Here is a 26,463-nt window from a genome sequence, read left to right as displayed (position 1 = left end):
GGTGTACTTACTTTTTCACGTGACTGTATATGTAATATTTAATACTAATAAAAATCCATGCTCCACAAGGCTGCCCTTGTTCCTATGTTTATAAAGATCATATGAACCAAATATGAGGTCAATTGGAACTTATTTAGAGGTTGCTCAAAAAATAACATTTTCAATTTATCCTGTTTTTTTCAGATGGCAGCAACTCGCAGCAACTCGCAGCTCTTCCACAGTTTGGTTGCTGGGCAAGTCTGAAAAGGAAATATGTGGGGGCCTACAACCAAAGGACACACATTGCAGAAAATGGTGTCCCATCACATACAAGAACACCATACAGTTCGTGAAAGTGCCAAACTTAGTGTACAAGCTGTGTGTGCATACTGGGAGAAAGCACGAATTCCAGTGCAGAGAGTAGATTCCTGTGAGCGCCAACTTTTGAAATTGTATTATGCCTACAAACTGATAAAGAAAAATAGAACCAAGACATTCGAAAACTATAGAGTGAAGGAGCAGATGTTCAAAGATGATCTTCAATCCCTCTTCGATATCTCACCAAATGATGCGCTTGAGAATATGACGAATGAAGAAGACAAAGCATTCCTCATCATGCAGCGTGAGGATCCCTCAAGTTACCGTATGGGATCTGTGGACAACACTCTGGCAGTGAAGGAGAACAGAAAGCGTATCAGGCTTGAGAATGAAGATAAAAGAGAGAAGAAACATGCTGCTGAGTCTCTAACAGCAATGCAATCTGTTCCATCAACATCGGCTGTGGTTGATGATGATGATGAGTCTGAGATTGAAAGCTCCGATTCAGGGGACAATGAATTCAAACTCCAAAGTCCATCTTCTGCCAAACAGGCAAAAAAAGACTCCCATCAAGGTGATCACTCCAGCAATAGTGGCAACTCTGGACAGAGTAAATCTCTCAGATTGGCGTGCTATGTTTGTGGCCAGTGCTTTTGCACAATCTCTTGGTCATACCATTGAAGACATTTCTCTGTCACACAGTGGAATTCGTCGTGCTCGAATTCGTGGAAGGGAAATAATGGCCACTGAAGAAAAGGCAAATTTCTCATGTAATAGCCCACTCCTACTACACTGGGATGGAAAACTGCTCCCTGATTATACTGGCAATCACAAAGAATCTGTTGATCGGGTAGCGATACTTGTAACTGGTATGAATACCGAGAAGTTGCTTGGAGTCCCAAAAATTCCCCAAGGCACTGGTGTAGCACAAGCAAATGCATGCATACAACTTCTTGAGGAGTGGAATGTCAAACAGTTGGTGAAAGGCATAGTGTTTGACACCACTGCATCCAACACGGGGCTGAGAAACGGACCATGTACCCTCATTGAAGCAGCTTTGGATGCTTTGGAGGTCAATGGAGGAATTTGGAGGTTTTATTCATTAAAATTTGTCAACATTTTGAGCAACCTCTAAATAATGTCCAATCAAGCTCAAATTTTCACCACAAACTACTTTCTTCAATAGGAATAGGGGCAGGCTTGTGGAGAAATGAAAATCCAATCTTCAAATTTTTGGACCACCCTAATATAGAGGTGCAAATTTTTTCGGTTTTTTCCGAGATGACGGCCGAACCAAGTGACCTATGACGTCATAATTATCATTAAATTAAAATTTTTGCAGGTGGAGGTGCACCTTTGGTGAAAATTTTCTGTCAATCGGACAACGGTTGCAGAGAAAATCATATTTATTCTGTGCGGACAAACAAACAAATGGACTCAAATGCAATACCCTCTCCTCAGGCGAGGGTAATAAGGAGATTCACCAGTAATTCACAAGTAATGCCTATGTATGACCTACTTAACCACCCACATGAGAATGGCGGTGGTAAATCGAATGATGTGCTACCTGAGCATGAGGCACAGGAGGTACTGATCCTGGCAGATCGAAAATTAGAGTGTTCATGGAACACCTTACCCACATAGTCTTGAGAAAAATAACATAGGAAGGCTCTTTTCCTCTTGTTTTGCATGAGCACGATCGATATTCCCTACAGCTGCAATTTTGTCTGAATCTTGGTATTCACCAATGCTGCGATTGCAGGAAATTTGATTGGTCAAGATGGCATAAACTGGTGTAATATTTGGTCCAGGTACTGCCAAATGGGAGGTTTTTGGAATTGGCAAAAAGGTGATTTGTGTTCCATGGTGTTCAATTATATAATTCAATTTAAATAAAATAAGGTTTTTAAAGGTTGTAGAAAAAAAAAAATTGGAAGTTTACTGCCAGTGATGCACAGTCTTTTACACCACCTTATTTAACATTAAATAGTTTTTCATGCCTGGTGTTAGTGTCTTTCATGATGTCCTTGAAAACAGTAAGTTTCACGTTTGGAATGGTTTTCAATTTTGTTTGACTGCTAGACAGAGTAAAACTTTTTTTTTTTATCACTCCTCTCTACACATGCACAAACATGACGGGATTCCGCACGATTTGCCAAATCCAGATCCAACGTGCTGTTAAACTGCAGTATTTGTTTTCCAATTCGTATTCGAAATATAAAATTCAATTGAAATAAAGTAGTTGCTCCATCATAGACTGCAGTCTATAATATACAGACAGACAAAGTGAATCAATTGCTTAAGTTTTCACTTTGTGCATGCGGTGTAAGAATAAAGTCCTACTCTCTCTTACTATGGAAAACTTATTTAATTGAGGAAGAGTGGAAGCCACAACATCATACGTTCCCACAGCACTAAGCATAAAATTATCAAACATCTTATCAAACAACTTTCGCAAGCCAATCACCAAATAAAATCAGCACCAAATACAATGACCATGTGGGGAAATGAATATAAACTCTCCAGTAAACAATGGTGCATTAAGACAATAGTATGCACAATGCAAGATAAGAACAATATTTGGGAAAATTAATCACAGGTGAAGTAGGAACCCACCCACTAACAGTGACTACTCATAATAGGGGCCTCTCTCAATTATTATATAGTCTTTGCCATAGGTTAATGTTGGTGTTGTAGTTGATGTGCATCTTTTTGTGTATGTATGTATGTATGTATATATATATATATATATATATATATATATATATATATATATTGTTGCGAATATGGAATTTGACCTCCATATCCGCTTGTAAATATTCCCCTATCTTCTCCGATACTCCCCAACTCTCCCCTTACCCCATTCCCTAGTCCCATTGTCTGTAAACAACACCCATTAGAGCCGATCTTCCCCTTCATTCCCCCATTAAATGTCGTGCCCAGGTCCCCCGCACCACACGTAGACAATTATAGGACATCTTGCTAGTTATTCTTAATCTATGTCAGTTAAGGACTTGTTTCCATTAATTATGACTCTTCGTTGCACCAGAATGTGATTATATGGCACCTGTTAGGAAGTTTAGGACCTCCCCATACCTCTCCGCATCTCTTCCCCATGAAGAAGCGCCAACTACAACAACAACAACAAAAGAGGGGGGCGGCGCGGTGACGGCATGGGGAGTGGGCGTCCTCCTTCCGGCTCGGTTAGCCGCCATTGACCACGCGCTCCACGGGGTTACCACGAAGGGGCTCCCTGTCGGCCCCTCGTCAAGGGCGGAGCCGGTAACCCCCGCACCCAATGAGAAGCCATGGGCCGATGCCATCTGGGGCGGCGCTAACGAGCCGAGGGCGTGTCACTCCCCGCCGGATATACGCGGCCCCGCGCCGGACGTGACGTCAGATGCGCCCCGAGCTTGAGACGACAAGACGCCACCCTCCCGAGCGCTGAGCGACCTCCCCGGCATCTCCACCAAAGTCGCGACCCACGAGCGCTGAGCGACCTCCCCGCATCTGCTGGACACCACCGTACGCGATTCTGTCCCTGAGCCAGGTGCACCTGAGCCATCGACTGCCGCTTTCCTGGCCATCAAACCCCGTGTGAGTGAGCCTTGTCCCGTTTATCTGTGGTCTGTCTAGGGTTACTATAAGAGTGTGTTTAAGTGCCCACCTTCCTATGTTTCCCTCTTGTCCCTGTAATCTAACCTTTTCCGCCTTAATATAACCTCCTCCGGAGGTCTTGAGAACTGAACCCCTGGTGTCGTATTGTGTGATTGTAATCCAGCCGTGTGTCTTCTTTTTCTTTCCTATTGAGCCAGCATAGCGCGGCTTCGTCGACGTTCGAGTACAATCGGGTAACTTGTACGGATACGGCGGCCATCCCGCTCGGCCCACCATACCATCAAAGTCGTATCTGTAACAATTGGTGTCGGGAGTGAGATTCGAGGCCCGACCAAATTTTGAAGGAAAAAAAAAAAAAAAACGAATAGAGGAAAAAAAAAAATTTGGTCAAAATTTGGAGCGGCCGAAATTTCGAATTTGTTTTACGAAACTCGAATTTTGAAAGTCGCGCTATGGCGGATCAAGACGGCTGGGGTCCGGTAGGGGAGAGTGAAGCAGGGTCGGTCCAGGACCAAATTGAGACACGTGAGGAGAGCGAAACAGCGGGGGTAGCAGACGCGCGAAATGGCGCCTCGCACATAGCTACGTGGGCCGCACCCGCTGCACAAGTGGGAGGGATGGCCCAGATGCAGGTCCTCATGGAGCAATTTATGGCGCAAATGCAGGCGTCCCTCAAACTGCAGAGTAACCAATTGGGGAACCGGATGGATGCTCAGAGTGAGCAAATGAGGGTTGATAGTGGGCGAATGGAGGGCCAAATGGGGGTAATGGGAAACCAAATGGGGGTAATGGGAAACCAAATGGGGGTAATGAGGGACGAAGCGAGGGGTACCGGTGAGAAGTTAGACAATAATTTTGAGGAGTTAGACAAGAAAATTGGGAAGTTAGACAATAATTTTGAGGAGTTAGACAAGAAATTTGGGAGGTTAGACAATAATTTTGAGGAGTTAGACAAGAAATTTGGGAGGTTAGACAATAATTTTGAGGGGTTAGACAACGGGATAAAAGAAGTGAAAAATGGGTTAATGGGGGTAGAAAATAGAATGGCTGCCCAGGAGAATCAGATAGAGGGAGTGAAAAATGGGTTAGAGGGGTTAGAAAACAGTATGGAAGGCAAATTGAGGGACATGAGGGACCAAGCGGAAAGGGAAGTTAAACAAATGGAGCAGCAGATAGAGGGGGTCAGAATGGGGGTAGAAACCAAACTGGATGCTCACAGGGAGGAAATGGAGCAGATGAGGGTGGCATCTGGGCAGGAGATGCAAGTGATGGGAGAGGAGATCAGAAGAGGAGTGAGTGAGGAGGTCGGAGGAGTGCGCGAGGAGGTGAGGCACTGTAAGGAGCGCATGGAGAAAGAGGTGAGAAAGGGGACTGTAAAATTGCAAGGTGGTATAGAGGAGTTGACGCTGGGAGTAGAACAACTGACAGTGGGACAAAAGGAGTTGGGGGACCAGGTAAAGAAGAACACAGCGGTAATAGAGGGTTTAAAATCGACACAGAAGGAGATGAAAAAGGACGTAGGGGTAATTAAAAAAGAGTGTCAGACGGTACATGAGGACCTGACGAGGAAAATGGACAAGGTGGTAGAGGTAATGGAGGTTAAAGAGCGGGAGGTGCGGGAGCACATAGAAAAAAATAAAGTGGAGTTAGAGGAAGAACTTAAAGGGGCGCACGAAGAGATGAAGGAGATGAAGCAAAAATTAGAAGAAGTGGAAGAAGGGGTGAGCGAAATTAAAAAGCGACGGAGAGAGGATAAGAAAGAGATAAAAGAGGAGGTAAAAGAATTGGTCCAGAGTCTGTGTTCGGATCGTGATGATGTGCTCATTAACCGGATGAGGGATTCGCAGGTGATGGAGGAGAAGCGAAGAGAAAGAGGACCCGGTGTAAGTGGTGACCAATATGGTCGTGCGTATGATGCGCCAGGTGATTTAATAAGCTTGGGGGTCGAGATAGACCCGGATGTTCGTGAGAGGCCAAGAGTGAGGTGTATGGCTGGTCCGGAGGGTATGGAACGAGAGGTGCGAGGTGTGGGTGAGCAAGGTTGTGGTGGTGGTGGTATGGAATGGGTAGCGGGTTGCGGAGGTGTGACCCATGCATCGACACCAACAGGGGTGGTTGTTGGAGGGACCGGGGAGGCACGAGAGCCCCTTGGGGGTAGTGTACTGTGGGGGCCCGGCCGGTTCGGCCCCGCGCTGACCCCGCAAGGGGCGACGCACGGGGTCCGGCAGGCGGGCAACGACTCACATACGAGGTGGTCCCACAAGGTCCCACTCGCGCCGTATGACGGCAAGAGTGATCTACGCGCGTACCTGGCGCAGTTCGACTGTGTGTGTAAGGGCAACGGTTGGGGTGAGGACGAAGGTGGAGTACACCTGGTGGCCGCATTGCGCGGCGCGGCGGCGGAGGTGCTGACGGCATTACCAGCGGGTGCTCTCACCCTGCCAGCCCTCCGCGACGCCCTAATTAATCGATTCGGCATAGAACAGCAGAGCGAGCTTGTTAAAGCTCAGCTCGCGCTGCGAAAACGCAAGCCCCAGGAAGCCATCGGGGAACTTGCCCACGACATTCGCCGCGCAGTGGGGATCGCACATGCTAGCATGGCAGCGGATTCCCGGGAAAGCCTGGCGCTGGACCATTTTATCCAGGCCCTCCCGGATATTGAGCTCCGGCAACAGCTCGCCATGTGGCGCCCGCAGACTCTGAGCCAGGCGGCTGACGCTGCGGCCCGTTGGGAAGCAGCGAGGCCCCTGGCCCGGGGGGGCGAACGTCTCGCAATGGCGGTCCGCCAGATGGGACCCCCGATGGAGGGCGGACCCCTTAGGGGGCCCGCCCCCGACGTGGGTCCTGACCTGGCGGGCATGGTCCGGAGGCTGGTGGACCAGCGCCTGGCAGGACCTGGACCATGGCAGGCGGCCCCGGAGGTGGCCCGCGGTGGACCACGAGCGGGTAATCCAATTCGGACCTACAGGGGGGGGAATTTGGAATTCCGGAGGCAAGCACCTTATCAGGTGAGGTGCTATACCTGCAACCGCCTGGGTCACCTGGCGCGGCACTGTCGAAACGCGCGCCGGGATGATCCCCGGCAGTTGAGGTCCTCAACTCCGCCCAGGGGGGAGCGGGTTAGCCGACCCCAGACACCCCCCCGCCAGACCCCGGGAAACTAGGAGGTGTCGGGCACGTAGGGCGGTGTTCGGCAGCAGAGGATGGAGGAGAGCCCTCATTGACGCGACAGGTCATTTATTGTGGCCAAATTGGAACCGGTAGCCTGACAATTAGATGCAAAATTGCCGGCGTGGGGGTAGACGCCGTCGTGGACACAGGAGCTAGCGCCACGATCATCAGCCCTGTGGTCCTTGATTCGAGCGCAGGTGGCTGGGATAAGATCCAGCGCCTGCAAAATTATAGTTTGCAGCTTGCTACCGGGGTAACGGCCCCGATCATAGGGCGTGGTTCTGTGACCCTCAAGTTAGGGTCGGTAAGGAGGGAGATAGATGTTTGGGTGGCGGAGGTGTGCGACCCATGTTTAATAGGGTTGGACCTGTTGACTGCCAGCGGTTGTAAAATCGACTTGTGCCGGGGGATCCTGCAGGTGGGAGTAGAAGAGCTGCCGTTAGGGGGAGTGAGCACGGCCGAGAGAGCGGAGCTGGAGGCTTCCGAGGCCGTGACCATCCCCCCCAGGGCCGAGGCGATAGTGCCGGCCCGGTGGGCAGCTCGCCCAACATGGCAGGAGTCCTGCGGCCTGGTCGAACCGGTGGCAGCGCAGTCCATACCGGGTTTAATCGTGGGCCGCACCCTTGTAAAAACGGACGGACCGGTAGTGGCCGTCCGAGTAGTAAATGTGAGTACAGAACCACGCACTATAGTAAGGGGCACGAGGGTAGCTGGCTGCACCCCAGTTGAGGAAGTCGCGACAGTGAGGGGCGAGAACGTCCAGCCGAGCCGACCCCGGGGGGAGCCTTCAATAACAAGTAGGAATTGGCCCGATCCCATTTGCGAGATGGTAAATCGTAGTAGCGTAGAGTTGGGAGGTACCCAGAGGGAGGCCTTACACAAACTGGTTGGGTCCCATTTGGACCTCTTCTCCCTGTCCACCGAGGATATTGGACGTACGGGCCTGGTGAAACATCAGATCCACACCGGTGAGGCCCGGCCTATTCGTCAGGCCGCCCGACGGCTCCCTTGGAGCAAGAGGGCGGAAGCTGACGAGCAGGTTGCAAAAATGCTCGACGCAGGTGTGATCGAGCCCTCGGGAAGTCCTTGGATGTCACCTGTTGTGCTGGTCAAAAAGAAGGATGGGACCACGCGGTTCTGCGTGGACTATCGCCAGCTAAACAACGTGACACTCAAGGACTCATATCCCCTGCCAAGGATTGATGACACCCTCGATGCCGTTGCGGGCTCAAATTGGTTCACAACTTTGGACCTCAAGAGTGGGTATTGGCAGGTGGAGATGGATAGGGCAGGGAAGGAGAAAACGGCATTTTCCACAGGTAAGGGACTGTATCAGTTTACTGTGATGCCGTTTGGTTTGTGTAACGCCCCCGCCACCTTTGAGAGATTGATGGAGCATGTACTAGGCGGCATGCCATGGCAATCATGCCTGGTGTACCTGGATGACGTCCTGGTACATGCCCAAACGTTCCCCCAGGCACTAGCTAATTTGGATCAGGTGTTCGGGTGCCTCAGACAGGCAGGGTTGAAGCTGAACCCGAGTAAGTGCACTTTGTTTGCAAGAGAGGTGGCCTATCTAGGTCACGTGATTGGCCGCGAGGGGGTAAAAACAGACCCAGACAAAATTAAAGCGGTAGAGGAGTGGCCCGCACCACGTACCATCAAAGAGGTGCGGGGATTTTTGGGACTCTGCTCCTACTACCGGCGATTTGTGGCGAAATTTGCGGAGTTGGCCCGTCCCCTCCACCGGCTTACGGAGAAGGGGACGCGATTTAATTGGACACGGGAGTGCCACGAGGCCTTCCAAAAATTGAAGGGGTGTCTAACATCCGCACCCCTTCTAGCTTACCCCACTAGTGACGGGACATTTACCCTGGACACGGATGCGAGCCAGGAAGGATTGGGCGCAGTTTTGTCTCAGACACAGGAGGGCGTGGAGAGAGTGATTGGTTATTATAGTCGGGCCTTAAGTAGGCCCGAGAGAAATTATTGCGTCACTCGCAAAGAGTTATTGGCTATGCTGGCTGCCATGAACCATTTCCACCCGTACTTGTACGGGCGGAAATTTTTGGTTAGAACTGACCATTCCTCCTTGCAATGGCTCCTTCGGTTCAAGGAACCGGAGGGCCAAATTGCAAGGTGGTTGGAAAAGTTGCAGCAGTACGATTTTGATGTGGCCCATAGGGCCGGGAAGGCCCATGGTAATGCGGACGCACTCTCTCGGCGTCCTTGTCTGGGGGAAAACTGTAAATTTTGTGCGAGACACGAGGAGAGGGAGCAATTGGGCGATTCCGCCCCGATTCTCGTCGTCCGGGCAACCCGGGTGAGAGGGCCAATTTTGCCACTAACCGCGGACGAGGAATTTGGAGAGTTGGCTTGGAGCACGGCCCAGCAGGAGGATCCTGTTCTGGGGCCGGTGTTCCAATGGGTCAAATTGGGGCAAAGACCAAAGGGGGAAGAGGTCACCCCCCTCGGGGCACAAACAAAGGCATATTGGGCTCAGTGGCAGACCCTGGAATTGAAAGGCAACATCTTGTATCGCAAGTGGGTGGAGGTTCCCTCTGATCGAACTTCCTGGCTGGTGATAGTCCCTGACAAATTCAAGAACGTCATATTGCAACAGGTGCATGGTACCCGCTCCGGCGGCCATTTGGGCAGGACAAAGACAATATCTCGGGTCCGCCGGAGGTTCTATTGGGTGAATATGGGGCGCGACATACAGGACTGGTGTCGGAGATGCGACGCCTGTTCTGCCAAAAAGGGACCAGCACGGAGGATGAGGGCCCCCCTTCAATTACATCAGGTGGGGGCCCCCCTTGAGCGGGTGGCTATGGATATTCTAGGACCGCTGCCCCGCACCCGCCAAGGTAATAAGTATATCCTCGTTGTGATGGACTACTTCACCAAGTGGCCGGAGGCCTACGCCCTCCCCAACCAAGAAGCAGGGGTGGTAGCGCAGGCCTTCGTGGAAGGATTTGTGTGCCGGCATGGGATTCCACAGGAGTTGCACACCGACCAGGGACGAAATTTTGAGAGCAAATTGCTAAAAGATGTGTGCAGTCTCCTGTCAATTCGGAAAACCAGAACAACGCCTTTAAGACCTCAATCTGACGGGATGGTGGAAAGATTCAATCGAACTCTAATCCAACAACTGGCACTGTTCACCACCACCCGTCAGGATGACTGGGACGAACATCTCCCTTACTTGCTCATGGCCTACCGAACCAGCCAGCACGGGGCCACCGCATGCAGTCCAGCGTTGCTTATGTATGGGCGGGAGTTACGGGCTCCCGCCGACTTGCTATGCGGTCCCGTGCCAGACACAGTGGTTAACCCGCCGAGGGAGGGGTACGCACGTCACCTAGAGGAAGGCATGGAGCTAGTCCATGCCTTCGCCCGCCGCCAACTCCATCTGGCGGGGGAAAAGATGAAGCGCAGGTACGACGACCGGAGCCAGGGGAGTCAATACGCTCCGGGGATGAAGATTTGGTTCTTTAATCCCCGGAGGCGGAAGGGAAGGTGCCCAAAACTCACCTCCCCCTGGCAAGGCCCAGGAGTCGTCCTGTCGCAAATCTGTGACGTGGTCTTTAAGATCAAAATGGGGCCACGAGCCCTCCCTCGGATCGTCCACGCCGACCGGATAAGACCTTACACCGGCGAGCAGGCGCCCCCGTGGATCGCCTCGGCTTTAGATGCCGAGGCGGGACCCAGTACCTCTGAATAAGGGGGGCTTATTAGTGCCAGAGGACTGGGGGATTAAGGAGCGATAGGCCCGGTGGGAGAGGGTGGCATCCCTGCCACCTTTCCCATGTGGGGGGGCAAAGGAGCTATAGTTTATGGGGTAATGGCAGTGAAAACTAGCCCGGGTGGGTTAGGTTATATTGATAGGGCCCTAGAAGATGACATTAGGTGACGTTAAGTTTAGTTAGTGACTGATACCTGTAGTGGGGACGCAGGTAGATTAGTATGGATGATAATGACGAGGGAGCGCAATAGTTTAAAGGGACGACTGGGAAGCGCAAGTTTCAGAAGGGAGTAGTTAGCTGAGATGATGCCGTGTGTGTGAGGATGGAACAGGTGTGATTGCACAGGTGTGCAATTGGACAGGTGTGTGGAGCAGTGTATGAGTAGTGAGTGTGTGGATCAGCGCGAATGCGCTTGGGGAGAGAAGGGTGCAGGTGGCACCAAGTGTGAGAGCACAGGTGTGCAAGTACAGGTGTGTGGAGAGAGTTGGAGTAAGTGGTACGGAGTGGTGTGCATGGTGCGAAGGTGTGAATGGGGGAAGAGTGGACCCCCATCACGGATACCCGGGGCGGGTAGTGTAAGTGTTAGGTAGAGGGTGCAGGTAAATTGTGGTTGGATATTGGCATTTGTGGTGCGGTTGCAGAATGGTGTTGTGAATGGGTGCATTAGTGTTGTGGAAATGGCTGGGCGTGTAGCCTGTTAGTGTGTGTAGTTGGTTGGGCACTCCACCACTGTGAGGATGTCGGCCAGGTGAGGCCGCAGGTGGGCTCTGGGAGCCGGTAGTTGTGAGTGGGTGCCTGAGGATCCCGGGTGTGGATCGGGCAGCCCAGTGCCAGAGAGGGCACGGAGTGGGGAGAGAGCCAGAGGGCCTTCCCCAGGTAGTTAGGTTAGGGTGAGGAGCAGGTAAGCTCGGAGGCAACTGCAGTGGTGGAGGTGTGCAGGTGGGTAGACCCACTGGGAGAGGTACACGCCGCAGCCCAGAAATTGTGCGAGGGCACCGGGAGATGAATCGGGGGAGTGAGACCCCAAATTGAAGAGCACCACAGTTTGGCCAATGGGAATTGGTTTTTAGAACCCATAGTGTAAGAGGGCCAATGGGTTGGCCGGAGAAAGACCCCGGGTAGTGTAAAGTTGTTAAAGTCATTTAGGAAATAGTTAGGATTGATGAACCTGTCGCACCATACGCAGCCACTTACCTGTGGTGATGATGATGACTCCACACCTGTGTTTTCTTTGTTTTGTGTGGCAGAAATGAGAATTGCTGTTGGATTTGTGAGACGCATCACGACGTGGATGAGACATTGGGGTGATTCCATCTCTCCCTCCCTAGGAGGGACTGATGATGAATTGGTGATGGCAAATTTTGATGTTGAGTTGAAAATGGCAAATTTTGATGAGAGTTGAAAATGGCAAATTTGATTGGTTAGGAGGGAGAGAAGACGAATTTGGTATATGGGAGGAACGGGGAAGACAGTAGGGATGTTGTCGATTTGTAAAGTAGATGTTTATGGGTAGTGTTGTGTTTTGTGGATACAGTAAGGGGTAAGGGAGGGGCCATGTAGGTTACCTGGTGGGGGGGGGCGTACGATAGGAACGTACCTGTCTCACCTGGTTCCCATGTGCCCCCAATGTGCATCATCTTGTATTGCGTGCACTTTTGCGCCCTTACCACCTTACTCACTTGTCTGCTTCTTTTGTCTCCCACCTCCGAGGATCTGGCTTTGGGGTAGAGAGAGAGGAGAGAGAGGTGCTGGCGACGCAGTTGTGGGCCTGCACTTTCGCTGTTCGCTGCCTGGATCGGTACACCATATGGACCGCAATGTTTGTGGCCACCCACAATGGACCGCAGTTCGTTTGCGGCCAAGCACCACCCGGGGATGGACCTATGGGTCAACGTGGCACCTATGCCATACAGGTGAACCACTTTTAGTTAAACACCAAGTGCACCACAAGAAGAGCAAGAGACACCTGCAGGGTTAGGGGTTGTTGAAGTTATTTTTATTCCAATGAACAATGGTGACTGCACCGATTGGTGGTGGGGTGGTGCTTTTGATGCTGGGAAAGGGTGCTCTGCACGTTATTAAAGGCCGTCGGCCACAGAGCACTCGTGGGTTGGTGTATCGATGTTGGCAAGCGCGCTCTCTCTATGCATAACATCTGCATGTGTTCCTCCAAAAACAGGTCCTGGATCGTAGTGTAAATATCAGCGTAGTCTTGTAAATAATGCTCCCTACCGGCTGTATGTTTAGTTTGAGGATTCTTTCCGGATTCGGTTATCCTGTGGGTGTGTTTCTGAGAGGAGAAGGGTGCAACGTCGCAGGGGGACATATTTACTCATTTGTGAATATCTATAAAACTGTCGCACTCAGGGTAGAGTTAATAGTAGAGGGAACTACATTGCGTGCCACACTAAAGTAGGTAAAAATTTATCGGGTCGGGACGCCCCGAGGGTAGAGAAGGGTGCAATGTTGCGAATATGGAATTTGACCTCCATATCCGCTTGTAAATATTCCCCTATCTTCTCCGATACTCCCCAACTCTCCCCTTACCCCATTCCCTAGTCCCATTGTCTGTAAACAACACCCATTAGAGCCGATCTTCCCCTTCATTCCCCCATTAAATGTCGTGCCCAGGTCCCCCGCACCACACGTAGACAATTATAGGACATCTTGCTAGTTATTCTTAATCTATGTCAGTTAAGGACTTGTTTCCATTAATTATGACTCTTCGTTGCACCAGAATGTGATTATATGGCACCTGTTAGGAAGTTTAGGACCTCCCCATACCTCTCCGCATCTCTTCCCCATGAAGAAGCGCCAACTACAACAACAACAACAAAAGAGGGGGGCGGCGCGGTGACGGCATGGGGAGTGGGCGTCCTCCTTCCGGCTCGGTTAGCCGCCATTGACCACGCGCTCCACGGGGTTACCACGAAGGGGCTCCCTGTCGGCCCCTCGTCAAGGGCGGAGCCGGTAACCCCCGCACCCAATGAGAAGCCATGGGCCGATGCCATCTGGGGCGGCGCTAACGAGCCGAGGGCGTGTCACTCCCCGCCGGATATACGCGGCCCCGCGCCGGACGTGACGTCAGATGCGCCCCGAGCTTGAGACGACAAGACGCCACCCTCCCGAGCGCTGAGCGACCTCCCCGGCATCTCCACCAAAGTCGCGACCCACGAGCGCTGAGCGACCTCCCCGCATCTGCTGGACACCACCGTACGCGATTCTGTCCCTGAGCCAGGTGCACCTGAGCCATCGACTGCCGCTTTCCTGGCCATCAAACCCCGTGTGAGTGAGCCTTGTCCCGTTTATCTGTGGTCTGTCTAGGGTTACTATAAGAGTGTGTTTAAGTGCCCACCTTCCTATGTTTCCCTCTTGTCCCTGTAATCTAACCTTTTCCGCCTTAATATAACCTCCTCCGGAGGTCTTGAGAACTGAACCCCTGGTGTCGTATTGTGTGATTGTAATCCAGCCGTGTGTCTTCTTTTTCTTTCCTATTGAGCCAGCATAGCGCGGCTTCGTCGACGTTCGAGTACAATCGGGTAACTTGTACGGATACGGCGGCCATCCCGCTCGGCCCACCATACCATCAAAGTCGTATCTGTAACAATATATATATATATATATATATATATATATATATATATATATATATATATATATATATATCAGTCACTATGCGACCTTCATATCATCAGTGGAGAACCGCCAGCAAGGTGTCCCATACAGCTGCTGCTGCACCTTGCTGGGAGCGATAAGCACCGCCTGCCACGCGGTGACGTTATCTCTGGTATCCACTCATCATATGGAGTCGACCTGTTTATACATTATAATATATATACTGAAACGCAAAAGAAACTTACCACTTGTTTGAAATGTAATAAAATTGTAACAGTTCAAAATAAAACAAACCAACAATTGCTAATTGAAACATTGGCATTTTATTGATGACATGTCAAGTTTTTGACCAAAATACACCATCTCATCAGTTTGTTCTACAGTACAGAACAGCACAGGGTGCAATGTCAGTCCCCTTTCAAAAGCGTGTGTGGCCACCATTGTTTTGGATACAGGCAGTGCATCGTCGGCGTATACTGCCTACCAGTCTTTGGATGGATTGCTGCTGGATTCTGTCCCACTCAGTCCTCAATGTCTGAAGCAGCTCTGCCCGTGTCCTGGCCCTGCCAACTACGCATCTCCCAAGCTCATCCCACAGGTGCTCTATGGGATTCAGGTCAGGGGAGAGCGCAGGCCACTGCATGGTGTTGATGTTCTCGCCTTGGAGAAATGCAGTGGTAAAGCGAGCAGCATGGGGACGAGCGTTGTCATGCTGAAAGGTTCTCAGTTCTGGGTGGTCTAGCAGGAATGGCAGCAGATGAGGTCGCAGGATGTTATCCACATACCGCTGGGCGTTAAGATTCCCATCCACAACCACCAGTGGTGTCCTGTACCGGCCTGATATGGCGGCCCACACCATCACACTTGGGCCACCCCACCTGTTGGCTTGACGCACGCAACAATCGGCATATCGCTCGCCAGTTCTTGTCCAGACACGCTCACGCCCATCAGGACTGTCCACACAGAACCTTGACTCATTGCTGAAAGCGACCTCGTTCCACTGCGCCAAGGTCCACCGCTGATGCTGCTGGCACCATCTCTGTCGATTGCGGCGATGGGCAGCCGTCATCACGGGGCCTCTGTATGGTCCTCTGGCAGTCAGACCATAGTCATGCAGTCGTCTTCGTGCAGTATCATTGGAGATCCGTGGGTTTGCACGCCCCGGAGTTTCTGCCGCAGTGCGGGATGCTGGACGGAATCGATCCCGCAGGTGACTTCGGACCATCTGCCTGTCTTGCCTTGCAGTGGTGACTCTTGGCCTCCCTGATCGAGGTCTGTCATCTGCAGAGTTGTGGAGGGTGTCTCTGTCCACCAGGGCCGATATCGTCTGGTGTGAACAGCCAAGGCGACGTGCCACCTCACGGTAGCTCAGTCCGCCTCGCAGCATGCCCAGGGCACGCTGCCGTTGATCCCTTGACAATCGTGGCATGTTGATTGAAATACCCATTTTGCACTGGCCTTTTTAAAGCCAATATCAAGACATCACGTGCAGCTCATTAAAATCATCCCGTACCCCTTGGCTAATCACTGACAGTCAAAACGGCTGTTCAACAGCTGTGCTATGAAGTGACCATTGAAGGTTCAAGTGACCATCCATGACCGTTTTGTCTGACAGTGAGGACACTATTGTCCACAAATAAGTTCACACATTTACTACACGCAGTGTTATTGTCGATATTTAAAGGTTTCAAAGGTGGTAAGTTTCTTTTGCGTTTCAGTATATATATCGAACCGTGTCACATGGCTTTTAAAACTTGTCTGGGAAAGGATGGGGGGGGGGGGGGCGGGAGGGGGCATAAAAAAAACATTTATTGGACAAGTTTTCTTTCACAGATTCAGGAGAAAAATAATAAAAAGAGAAGCTTCTGTGAACGTCAAGATTTGGTAGTATTCCCGAGGTCAAAGTTCTTCATGATGAGCTCGTACAACCACCATAAGTTTGGATAGCTCCGCTCGAAAATGCCCAGGATTATGAGACACTTTGGGGAGAAAAGTAAGGTAGATGACAAAGAAGCGAGAACATGTCATCAATAAAAAGGAAAGCATCAAATAAATTAATACCTTTTAATGATTTGTTTCAAACATATCAAGACACAATCACATCTTGTGGAAATTATTTTGAGTATACAGTACAGTCCCAGGATAACATATTTGGTACAATACGCACCATTTATTTTAGCCACTCATGTCAAAAATACCAATTAAGATTGATCTAAAAACAAGACCAAAATAATAAAACTACAAAGGACAAATAAGTGTGAAAACCCTCCACATGATATTTCTGCACTCTCCATACATTTTTGCAGCACCAGATTGTGATTCCAAAAATTATTTAGCTTCATTACCTCTCCCAATGAAAAAAAACAAAAAACAAAAAAACTTCAACATCACAAAAGCAGAATATCTCAAAACGTTATGGATGGTTTCAGATGAAACTTGGTGGACAGAGGTTGGGTGTGTGACAAAGACGAATAAATTACATTTTGGTGAAGATCCAGATCCGGATACTACTATTGAAAATTGAGAGATGGGGAAAATTCTTCACAATTGAAAGATGGCACCAAAAACAATGTGATGTATTTTTATGTTGAAGGCTCCAGTTACGGACTATATAGTCATCATCAAGGCCAGTCTTAAATAAGAAAAGTGTATGTTTGTTTGCGAGAAAGAGATTAAAGCGAGCCCGTAGCTATAGTTTGAGTGAGACAGAAAGCAAGACCAGCAGTCCTGACACGGAGAGTGCAAGATGGTTCCGGGCACCACGTTAACGCTCCCAAGTCAGAACGGTAGTACTCCTTGAGCGGTTGCTATCTACAAAAATATATACATATATATATATATACAGTCGTGGCCAAAAATATTGGCACCCTTGCACTTTTTTCAAATAATGCACCATTTCCTCCAGAAAATTGTTGAAATTAAAAAAAATATTTTGGTATCCACATATGTATTTCTTTGGTTTGGAGTGGAACAAAACAAAAAAAGCTGAAAAATTACTAAATCTTAGCTTATTCCACAAAGAAATCCTAAAATGGCCCGGACAATATTATTGGCACCTTTTAGAAGTTGTTAGAAATAATTATATTTCAAGCAGTTGATTCTCCTTTACTTTGGAATTGAACTCACCCGTGGTGAGTTGCAGGTGCCTGCAATATAAACATGACTCATTCAACCGGTTTGAATAGAGAAAAGGACTCATTCTGCTGTTTTGCGTCACTGTGTGTACTGTAATGAGCATGGAGAAAAGAAAGAAAACCAGACAATTGTCTGAGGAGGTCAGACACAAGATTATAGCAAAGCATGGGCAATCTCAAGGCTAAAATTCCATCCCCAGATACCTTGATGTTCCTGTATCCACCGTATACAATGTTATCAGGAAGTTTAAGGACCATGGCACTGTAGCCAACCTCCCTGGACGTGGCTGCAAGAGAAAACTTGACTGAAGATGGCAGCGAAGGATTGTTTGAATGGTGGAGAAAGCACCTCAATCAACTGCCAAATCGATTCAAGCTGACCTTCAGACACAAGGTACGACAGTTTCAACTCGCACCATCCATCGCCAACTCAATGAAAGAGTGTTATATGGTTGGAGACCCAGGAGGACCCCACTGCTAAGAAAGCCTGAATGGAGTTTTCCAAAACACACCTGAACAAGCCAAAATCCTTCTGGGAGACTGTCCTGTCGACAGATGAGACCAAACTAGAGCTTTTTGGTAAAGCACATCATCTCTATGTTTACAGAAAACAAAATGAAGCCTTCAAAGAAAAGAACACCTTCTCTATAGTCAAACATGGAGGAGGTTCAGTGATGTTTTGGGATTGCTGTGCTCCCTCTGGCACTGTGCCTTGAATGTGTGCATGGCATCATGAAAACAGGAGATTACCAAGGCATTTTGGAGAGCAATGTTCAACCCAGTGTCAGAAAGCTGGGTCTCCGTCAAAGATCATTGGTCTTGCAGCAGGACAATGACCCCAAACACACTTCAAAAAGCACCCAGAAATGATTCAAGACAAAACGCTGGACTGTTCTGAAGTGGCCAGCAATGAGTCCAGATCTAAATCCCATTGAACACCTGTGGGGAGATTTGAAAACAGCAGTTGGGAGGAGAAGGCACCTTTCTTCTTTCTTTTTTTTTTGTATACAGGATCGAGGCTTGTGAAAGAGCTAACATTTATCACACAAAAAAATCAGACACATAAAACATAATAAGAGGAGCGGTAGACAAGATGGGGAGAGAAGGGGAAGCACACAAACAACATTTGAGAGCAGGGACATCGGGAGATCTGTGGGAGGGAGAGGGCTTGGGGGGGAGGAGGTGTGGGAAGGGGTGGGGGACCCTTCACCCTTCAAAAATCTTGGAGAACTGGAGCAGTTTGCACAGGAAGAGTGGGCCAAACTGCCAGTAGAGAGGTGTAGGAAGCTCATTCATGGCTATAGGAAGTGCTTGACTGCAGTTATTTTGTCCAAAGGCTGTTCTACCAAATATTAAGTCTAGGGTTTTGTCAATGCCATTTCTTTTTATTTTCTGATTTGAAAGGATATATTAAGTTCAGAATAAAAAAAACAAAGGTTCTGTAATATTGTTTCGTTTGTAGGAAGGAGGCAATACCTTTGTCCAGGTAGAATGCATAGGTGGTGTGCTCCGACTGTTGTGAAGAAGAAGAAACCTCAATGTATCATAAGTAGGAAATTCGTGTAGACCGTATGTCGGGTAAGCTTTATCTTCATCCCCATGAGAGGTGTGGGGTTTGTTAATTAGCGAGGGATTATGGGTAAATTAATCCTCTGTATGTAATTGCCGCTGTCGTCTTTTCCTGTGTTCCTTATGACACCGCACTACACACCATAGCCAAGCCAAGCAATCGACACCATAAAAACCAACCGGAATCCAGGCATCAAACACTACCGATGGTGCTGCAGCACTACATCACCACCTCAATCAGGCTGGACCGTGGAGCCACGCCCCGAAGAGAAGTGATTGGTCTGGGATTTGATTGGCACAAGGACTGGTAAGATGGAACTCGCTGTTAGGAGCGGAGACGGAGGCGTCGTGAGATGACGTCAGAGCCTTGACTATAAAGGAACGCTGGGCCGACATTTTCTTCTTCTCGTTCTGGATCCCATAGAGAACGGTTGCTTATTGCTCTTGCGCAAGGAAGATTCATCACGAACGGTCGTGTTTGGACATATTCATCGTGATCATCAGGAGGAACTGCGGACCGAGAACTGCGGGTTCCCGAGCAGAAACGAGTAGACGGGCGCGGCCTGTTCGCTACGCACACGAAGCCAAGAGTGAGCAGAGCGCGCGGCGAGGCCTAGTTTGCGCCCACAGAGTGCAGCCTGCGGTTTTCGCGTGCAAGGACATAGAGGCCTCGGACGATTTTTGACGATTCCTGACGAGGTTCAAGAGCTGCTCAGAGCTAAGTGCCACACAAACACGTATTGTATTTATTTTCAGTTATATTTCCCTTTGTTTGTATTAAAGTCTGTATGGGAGCGCTCCATTTAGGAATCATAGTTTTATCGTGCATTATTTTGTGACTGGCATTTTTGGTTCGCGAGTTATCAAGTGACCACTATATTCGTCATGTGTGTGCGTCTGTCTGTGTGTGTGTGTGTGTCTGTGTGTCTGTCTGTCCACAGCATAACTACCCGATGATATCATCTGATCTTGATGAAACTTGGGTGGGAGGTTGATATCATGATCTAGTTGTGTCCTGCCTAGAGTGGGCGTATCGCGCCCATTGTGGGCGACATCTTTTTCGGGGGTAATCAAGTTCAAGCTACATCTTCTCTGAGGGGTTTGGTGGAATCCGACAGGATTTCGATATTTGGTTAGGCCAATGTCATATGTCTAGCCCCACAGAGCTCGATTTTTCCTTCTTTTTTTTTTTTTTTTTCCATTTCATTTTTCACTGAATTTTCGGTATTGTGTAGCTAACTAACCTCACAACTGATAATACATTATTTTCTATCTCATTTCAAGGTCAGTAACCTTTGTTTTGACATTTCCGGGCCTGGCCTGTTTCGGTTATAGTCCGTCCTTTGTCATTGAATACCGCTTGCTCGTGAACCATCGTCGTCTACTGACTTGTCTCTAATAAAGCCGGTATTTTTGTACATTTTAATTCCGTGTCAGTTCGAGTTGATTTATTGCAGGGTCAAGGACGTCGGGTGAACTCGTGAAGGTAAGCTCTTCGGCCTCCCTCCCCGCGCGTATGACGAAGGTCTGCCATTTAATTGAATGCCTCGGAGTTCAAGCTCGTTTGGTCATCTGTGGCACCCTGCAGTGTTAACCAGAGGGTAGTCACAAGACAATATTAACAGTGAAATAAAGAATTGTGGAGACCAAATACTTTTGTCAATTTCAACTTATTTTTCGAGAAAATTGTGAGTTATTCGGAAAAAAAAGTGCAAGGGTGCCAATATTTTTGGCCACAACTGTATATACAGAGCGGTCCAGAAACCCTGGGCACATTTTGAAGAATGGTACCTGCAACAAACAGCTACGTTTAGGCCGGAAAAAATATATTGCTGGTCTCTGGTCAGACCAAAGTTCCAGAAATTTATGCGGCGATGTGGTTTTTTTTTTTCTTTTTTTTTTTGAAAAGCATGGATTGCACATATAAAGGTGTTGTTATCTTGCCAAAACGAAGTTTTTGCAAGATGTATTAGTCAGCTTGTATGTTTGTTTGTTTGTTTTTTTGTTTGTGGTTAATCATTTTTTTTTCACGTTTAGATCACTCTGTAGACCACAGTTATTATTGGAAACTCCTGTAACTTCGCATATCAGAGTCCTATAGAGATACCCTTCAGCACACAAAATTTTGAAGGTCAAGGTCAAAGGTCAAGGTCACTTTGCGGTCAATCATGGAGGTCAACGAAACCCTTATTTTTTGAGTAACTTTGATCGGATCGTCTCCAAACTTCATGGGAATCTAGTATATGGTCCGGCGCTCAGCTGATTAGTTTTTGGTGGCGATCGGCCTTGACCTTCATGGTTAGCGCTGGAGGTCGAAAATTATTGACCCCAAGGTCAAATTTTGAAATCGTAGGTACCATATCGAGTAATACCTCATATGAATGCCCTTGATGAGTGCTTCCCAGATCTGTAAACAGTTTGACGCTATGACGTCATTTGATGACGTCATGACGAAAAAACGGAATTTTCACATTTTGGCAAGATACGGTTCACCCTGTGGGTGACATATGTTTATTTTTTGTGTCCTCATGCCTTGCGGTCCTCCTCATCTGCCGTGGCGCCGTCCAGAGAGAAATTAAAGACAGCCAATGAGACTGGTAGGCCTTTTTGTAAATAATGAACACAAGCTTAATTTATTTTAAAATGTATTTATTCTGAAAAAATCATCAAGTTCTTTAAGCATATTATAGACTGCCATTTCGTTCTCGAGATCGCCTTGCCGTACCGTCAAACATTCCAATGCGCCGATCATGTCAACACTGCGCATGCGCAAGTGGTCTAACAGGCCGATGGTCTCCCACGATCTCTTCTCCCAGTCCACCAGATTATCACAGACACCCACAACTTCATGACAAACGAGGTACGATCCAGGCCTAACTAACGAGACCACCCGCATCTCTCTAGGCCTTCTGGTTGCTTCACACGAATCCGACAAAGAACGTCTTCATTTCAATAAATGACAATATCCAGCCGATTGGATTCATGACGGCACGGCACACAAAACTACTCATAGCTTTGGAACGGCTGGTTGCATTTGGACAAACTAAACATAGTTTTGTAGGGGAGAACCGTGCGCGGATGTCGATACCAATGGCGACCATCACAGACCCGTATTTCCCGAGATAGCGTGCCGGCCCGGCAACAGGCGCGCGCTGTTGCAGGTACCGTTGGAAATTTGGAGAAAAAAAAAAAATTGTTGATGCACAGGGTCAAAATCGATGGGTGCGCTGACCAGAGACCGGAAATATATTTTTCTCGGCCTTATTATTGTTCTTTGGTGCAAAACAAAACATGATTACTCGTAAATGGGTGTGACCGCTTCAACACGCACAGGCATCACCCGATACGCAACAAGGTGAGGTGCATCATGTGATATGGATCGGGGTGAGCTTCGCTCACTGTGCTGCACCCATTTGTCTTTGCATTAGTTCAGTTCATTGTGAATTAGATGCCCTAATATGATGGAGGATATCGTGAGACAGAAATTTGCGCTGTACGCTTGTATTCTGCATCTAGAAATTCGGCTGAAGTAAACAGACAACTTGTCAAAGAATGCGGCGCCGACGCAATTGACAGAAGAACCATCGGCAGCATAAACAAGCAGTTTGATGAAACCGGCAGCATTCTTCCAAAAGAGTCATCAGGTAGGTCTCGTACTGTTCGAACTGAGGAAAGAGGTCATTGAACAACAACTCGACAGTCACACACCATTATAAACTCGTCGTTTATCAAACCTCACCAACATAAGCCGACAATCCATTCAGGACAATGGGACAATGATTTTCAGCACATGATCTTGTGGTCAAATGAATCAAAGTTTACTTTATCTGGTTCTGTTAATAGTCATAACAGCGTGATATGGGCAGTAGACAACTCACAATTTACTGTTGAGCACATTGTCCAGTATCAAGCTTTTCTTCTGAAGGCATTGTTGGACCAATATTTTTCGAAGAAAATGTGAATGCTGCAAATTACCTTCCAATGTTGAAGCAGCATGTATTTCCACTCAATGATGGCCAAATGTGGTTCATGCATGATTATGCTCCTGCTCATTATGCTGCCAGTGTACACCAGGCCCTTGATTTGAACTTTGCAGACAAAGGGATTGGCCGTCGTGGTCCAGTTGAATGGCCGTGTCGGTCTTGTGATTTAACAACACCCTGTGATTTCTTCCTTTGGGGTTTCCTCAAACACAAAGCGTATGCGAGGAATCCTACGACCCTTAGAGACTTGAAACAATTCATCCGTAATGAGACTGCTGCCTTAACGACTGAAACATGCAGAACTGTGTGTCAGAGTGTTTCGTCACAGATACAGCTGTGCATACACAATGAAGGAAAGCAGTTTGAACATTTGAACTGATCTGTTTCACGTATATTACACCGATTAGATTGTTTGACGAGTAATCATGTTTTGTTTTGCACAGAACAATGATAAACTTCGTTGTTTGTTGCAGGTATTGTTCTTCAAAAAGTTTAAATTGACAAAAGTATTTAGTCTCCACAATTCTTTATTTTACTGTTAATATGAAAGAACCTTTTGTTTTTGAACTTAACATATTGTTATGAATTTGGGTAGAGCAATATCTAGAGCCAGATAGATCTGAATAGGTAACATGCTTCGACTGTCGCGATCGGGAATCTACCTGTAATAAGTTCTATGTTAGCCCGGGTTGTCGGCATAAGCTGTATTGGTGTCCCCGCTATGAGGGAGCAGGGCGTGCTAAATATTACAGGGATTATGAATAAGATTCCTTTGTTCGTCGTCCCCTCTGTCGTCAAACCTGTGTCCCTTATGGCAACGCACTCAATGAAACATTTAGATAGATCCCTTAGTGCACACATTAAATTCCCCTCCCTTACAATAAGACTGTGGAAGACAAGCAGGCAACAGCCACGTACAACACCGGCGTGGGCGTCAGACATTGAGTAAGGCTGGGAGCCACGCCCAGGAGGACTGTTGATTGGTCCATAGGAGGGACAGAGAACTGCCCCGGGATTGGAAGGAAGGGAAGTACTGGTGGTTGGCCACAAGGGTGGTGTGATATGGAGGGCGGGAAGCACTTGGCCAATGAGAAAGCACCAGCACATTGAGAAGATTCGAGAGGTCGAGAGACGAGGCGCTGATTGGGGGGGGGGGGGGGGGCGCCAGAGCTGACATCACACGCAAGGTGATAAAAGGGCGGGCTGGACGACATTCTCTCTATTTTTTGCGCAGGCCCCTTCTCTTCTTCGCTGGGAGTTGAGATCGTGCTTCGTTTCCTCTGTGCCTGGTCTTCATTGGCTCTTCCTTCTCGCGCGCTGGACCTTCGTGCTTCGTGCTGGGTGACGTTGGTTCGTTGTGGTGCTTGGAGCGGGATCCGGTGCTGTTGGTACTGGAGCGAGGGATGTCGTGGCGTGCCGCGGAGCAAGTCGCATCAAGGCCGGGTGGAGCGTACGAGCGAGGAGGCTGAGGTTTCTTCGCGCCGGAGCTTGGAGCCGCGTTGGACGGCGGACACGACTACAGATAAGCTCTCACCCACGAACCATTGCACAACGAGACATTTCCTTTCGTAATTCATTTTCCTTTGTGGCGTATTCGAAATCTGTGTGTGGGGCCGTCCCGATCGAGGACATTTTATTACCGGCACATATTTTCCTGTCCCGCTATCTCTTGCAAAATAAACCCTTGTATTATTTTCCATTTCCTTCTAAACCCGGATTCCCGTTTGAGTTTGTTCCCTCTCCAGATAAGTGCTTCCGCTTCTTCTTCTTCATTCTTTATCCCGTGCTGTGATAGCAAAATCCGTGTTTGATCGTCGCCTCAACTAAAGCCGTTTGAGCCATCCGCGAGCCCTGGTATAAACCCGGAGGGGATTCGCACGACAATATCCTTTTCATTCAGAAAAATAAAAAGAAGTGGCATTGACAAAATTATTGACACCCAAGACTTAATATTTGGTAGCACAGCCTTTGAACAAAATAACTGCAGTCAAGCACTTCCTATAGCCATGAATGAGCTTCCTTAACCTCTCTGCTGGCAGTTTGGCCCACTCTTCTTGTGCAAAATGCTCCAGTTCTCCCAGATTTGAAGGATGCATTCTCCCAACTGCTGTTTACAGATCTCCCCACAGGTGTTCAATGGGATTTAGATCTGTACTCATTGCTGGCCACTTCAGAACAGTCCAACGTTTTGTCTTGAACCATTCCTGGGTGCTTTTTGAAGTGTGTTTGGGGTCATTGCCCAGCTGCAAGACCCATGACCTTCGACGATGACCCAGCTTTCTGACACTGGGTTGAACATTGCGCTCCAAAATGCCTTGGTAATCTCCTGATTTCATGATGCCATGTACACATTCAAGGCAACCAGTGCCAGAGGCAGCACAGCAACCCCAAAACTTCACTGAACCTCCTCCATGTTTGACTGTAGGGAAGGTGTTCTTTTCTTTGAAAGCTTCATTTTGTTTTTTGTAAACACAGAGATGATGTGCTTTACCAAAAAGCTCTAATTTGGTCTCATCTGTCCACAGGACATTCTCCCAGAAGGATTTTGGCTTGTTCAGGTGTGTTTTGGAAAACTCCAGTCCGGCTTGCTTACAGTGCCTTCAAAAAGTATTCAGACCCCCTCACTTTTTTCACTTTTTGTTATGTTGCAGCCTCATGCTGAAATCGTTTAAATTCATGGTTTCCCTCATCAATCTACACTCAATACCTCATAATGACAAAGAGAAAATAGGATTTTAGAAAGTTTTGCAAATTTATTAAAAAGAAAAAACTGAAATATCACATTGACATAAGTATTCAGACCCTTTGCTGTGACACTTGAAATTTATCTCAGGTGCCTTCCATTTCTCTTGATCATCTTTGAGATGTTTCTACAACTTGGAGTCCACCTGTGGTAAATTCAATTGCTTGGACATGATTTGGAAAGGCACACACCTGTCTATATAAGGTCTCACAGCTGACAACGCACATCAGAGCAAAAACCAAGCCATGATGTCGAAGGAACTGCCTGCAGAGCTCAGAGACAGGATTGTGTCGAGGTACAGATCTGGGGAAGCCTACAAAATAATTTCTGCTGCATTGAGTGGCCTCCATAATTCTTAAATGGAAGAAGTTTGGAACAACCAGGACTCGTCCTAGAGCAGCCGTCCGGCCAAACTGAGCAATCGGGGGAGAAGGGCCTTGGCAAGAGAGGTGACCAAGAACCCGATGGTAACTCTGGCTGAGCTCCAGAGATCCTGTGTGGAGATGGGAGAAACTTCCAGAATGACAACAATCACTGCAACACTCCACCGATCTGGGCTTTATGGCAGAGTGGCCAGACGGAAGCCT

General features: G+C 48.3%; 1 protein-coding gene across 1 annotated transcript in view; it reads right to left on the bottom strand.

Moving 5' to 3' along the window:
* Positions 1–14,751: 14,751 nt before the first annotated feature.
* The window catches only part of MYDGF (myeloid derived growth factor), a 44,194-nt gene continuing 32,482 nt past the window's right edge, over positions 14,752–26,463 (bottom strand). Inside the window, exon 6 of the mRNA XM_068126726.2 lies at positions 14,752–16,426. Coding sequence (XP_067982827.2) covers positions 16,347–16,426 — 80 coding nt within the window. The 3' untranslated portion in view covers positions 14,752–16,346. The remainder of the gene's footprint in view (positions 16,427–26,463) is intronic.

Source organism: Myxine glutinosa, chromosome 10 (genome assembly GCF_964187855.1).
Source record: "Myxine glutinosa chromosome 10, kmMyxGlut1.1, whole genome shotgun sequence".
Lineage (NCBI taxonomy): Eukaryota > Metazoa > Chordata > Myxini > Myxiniformes > Myxinidae > Myxine > Myxine glutinosa.
This window is presented reverse-complemented; position numbering and strand designations above follow the sequence as displayed.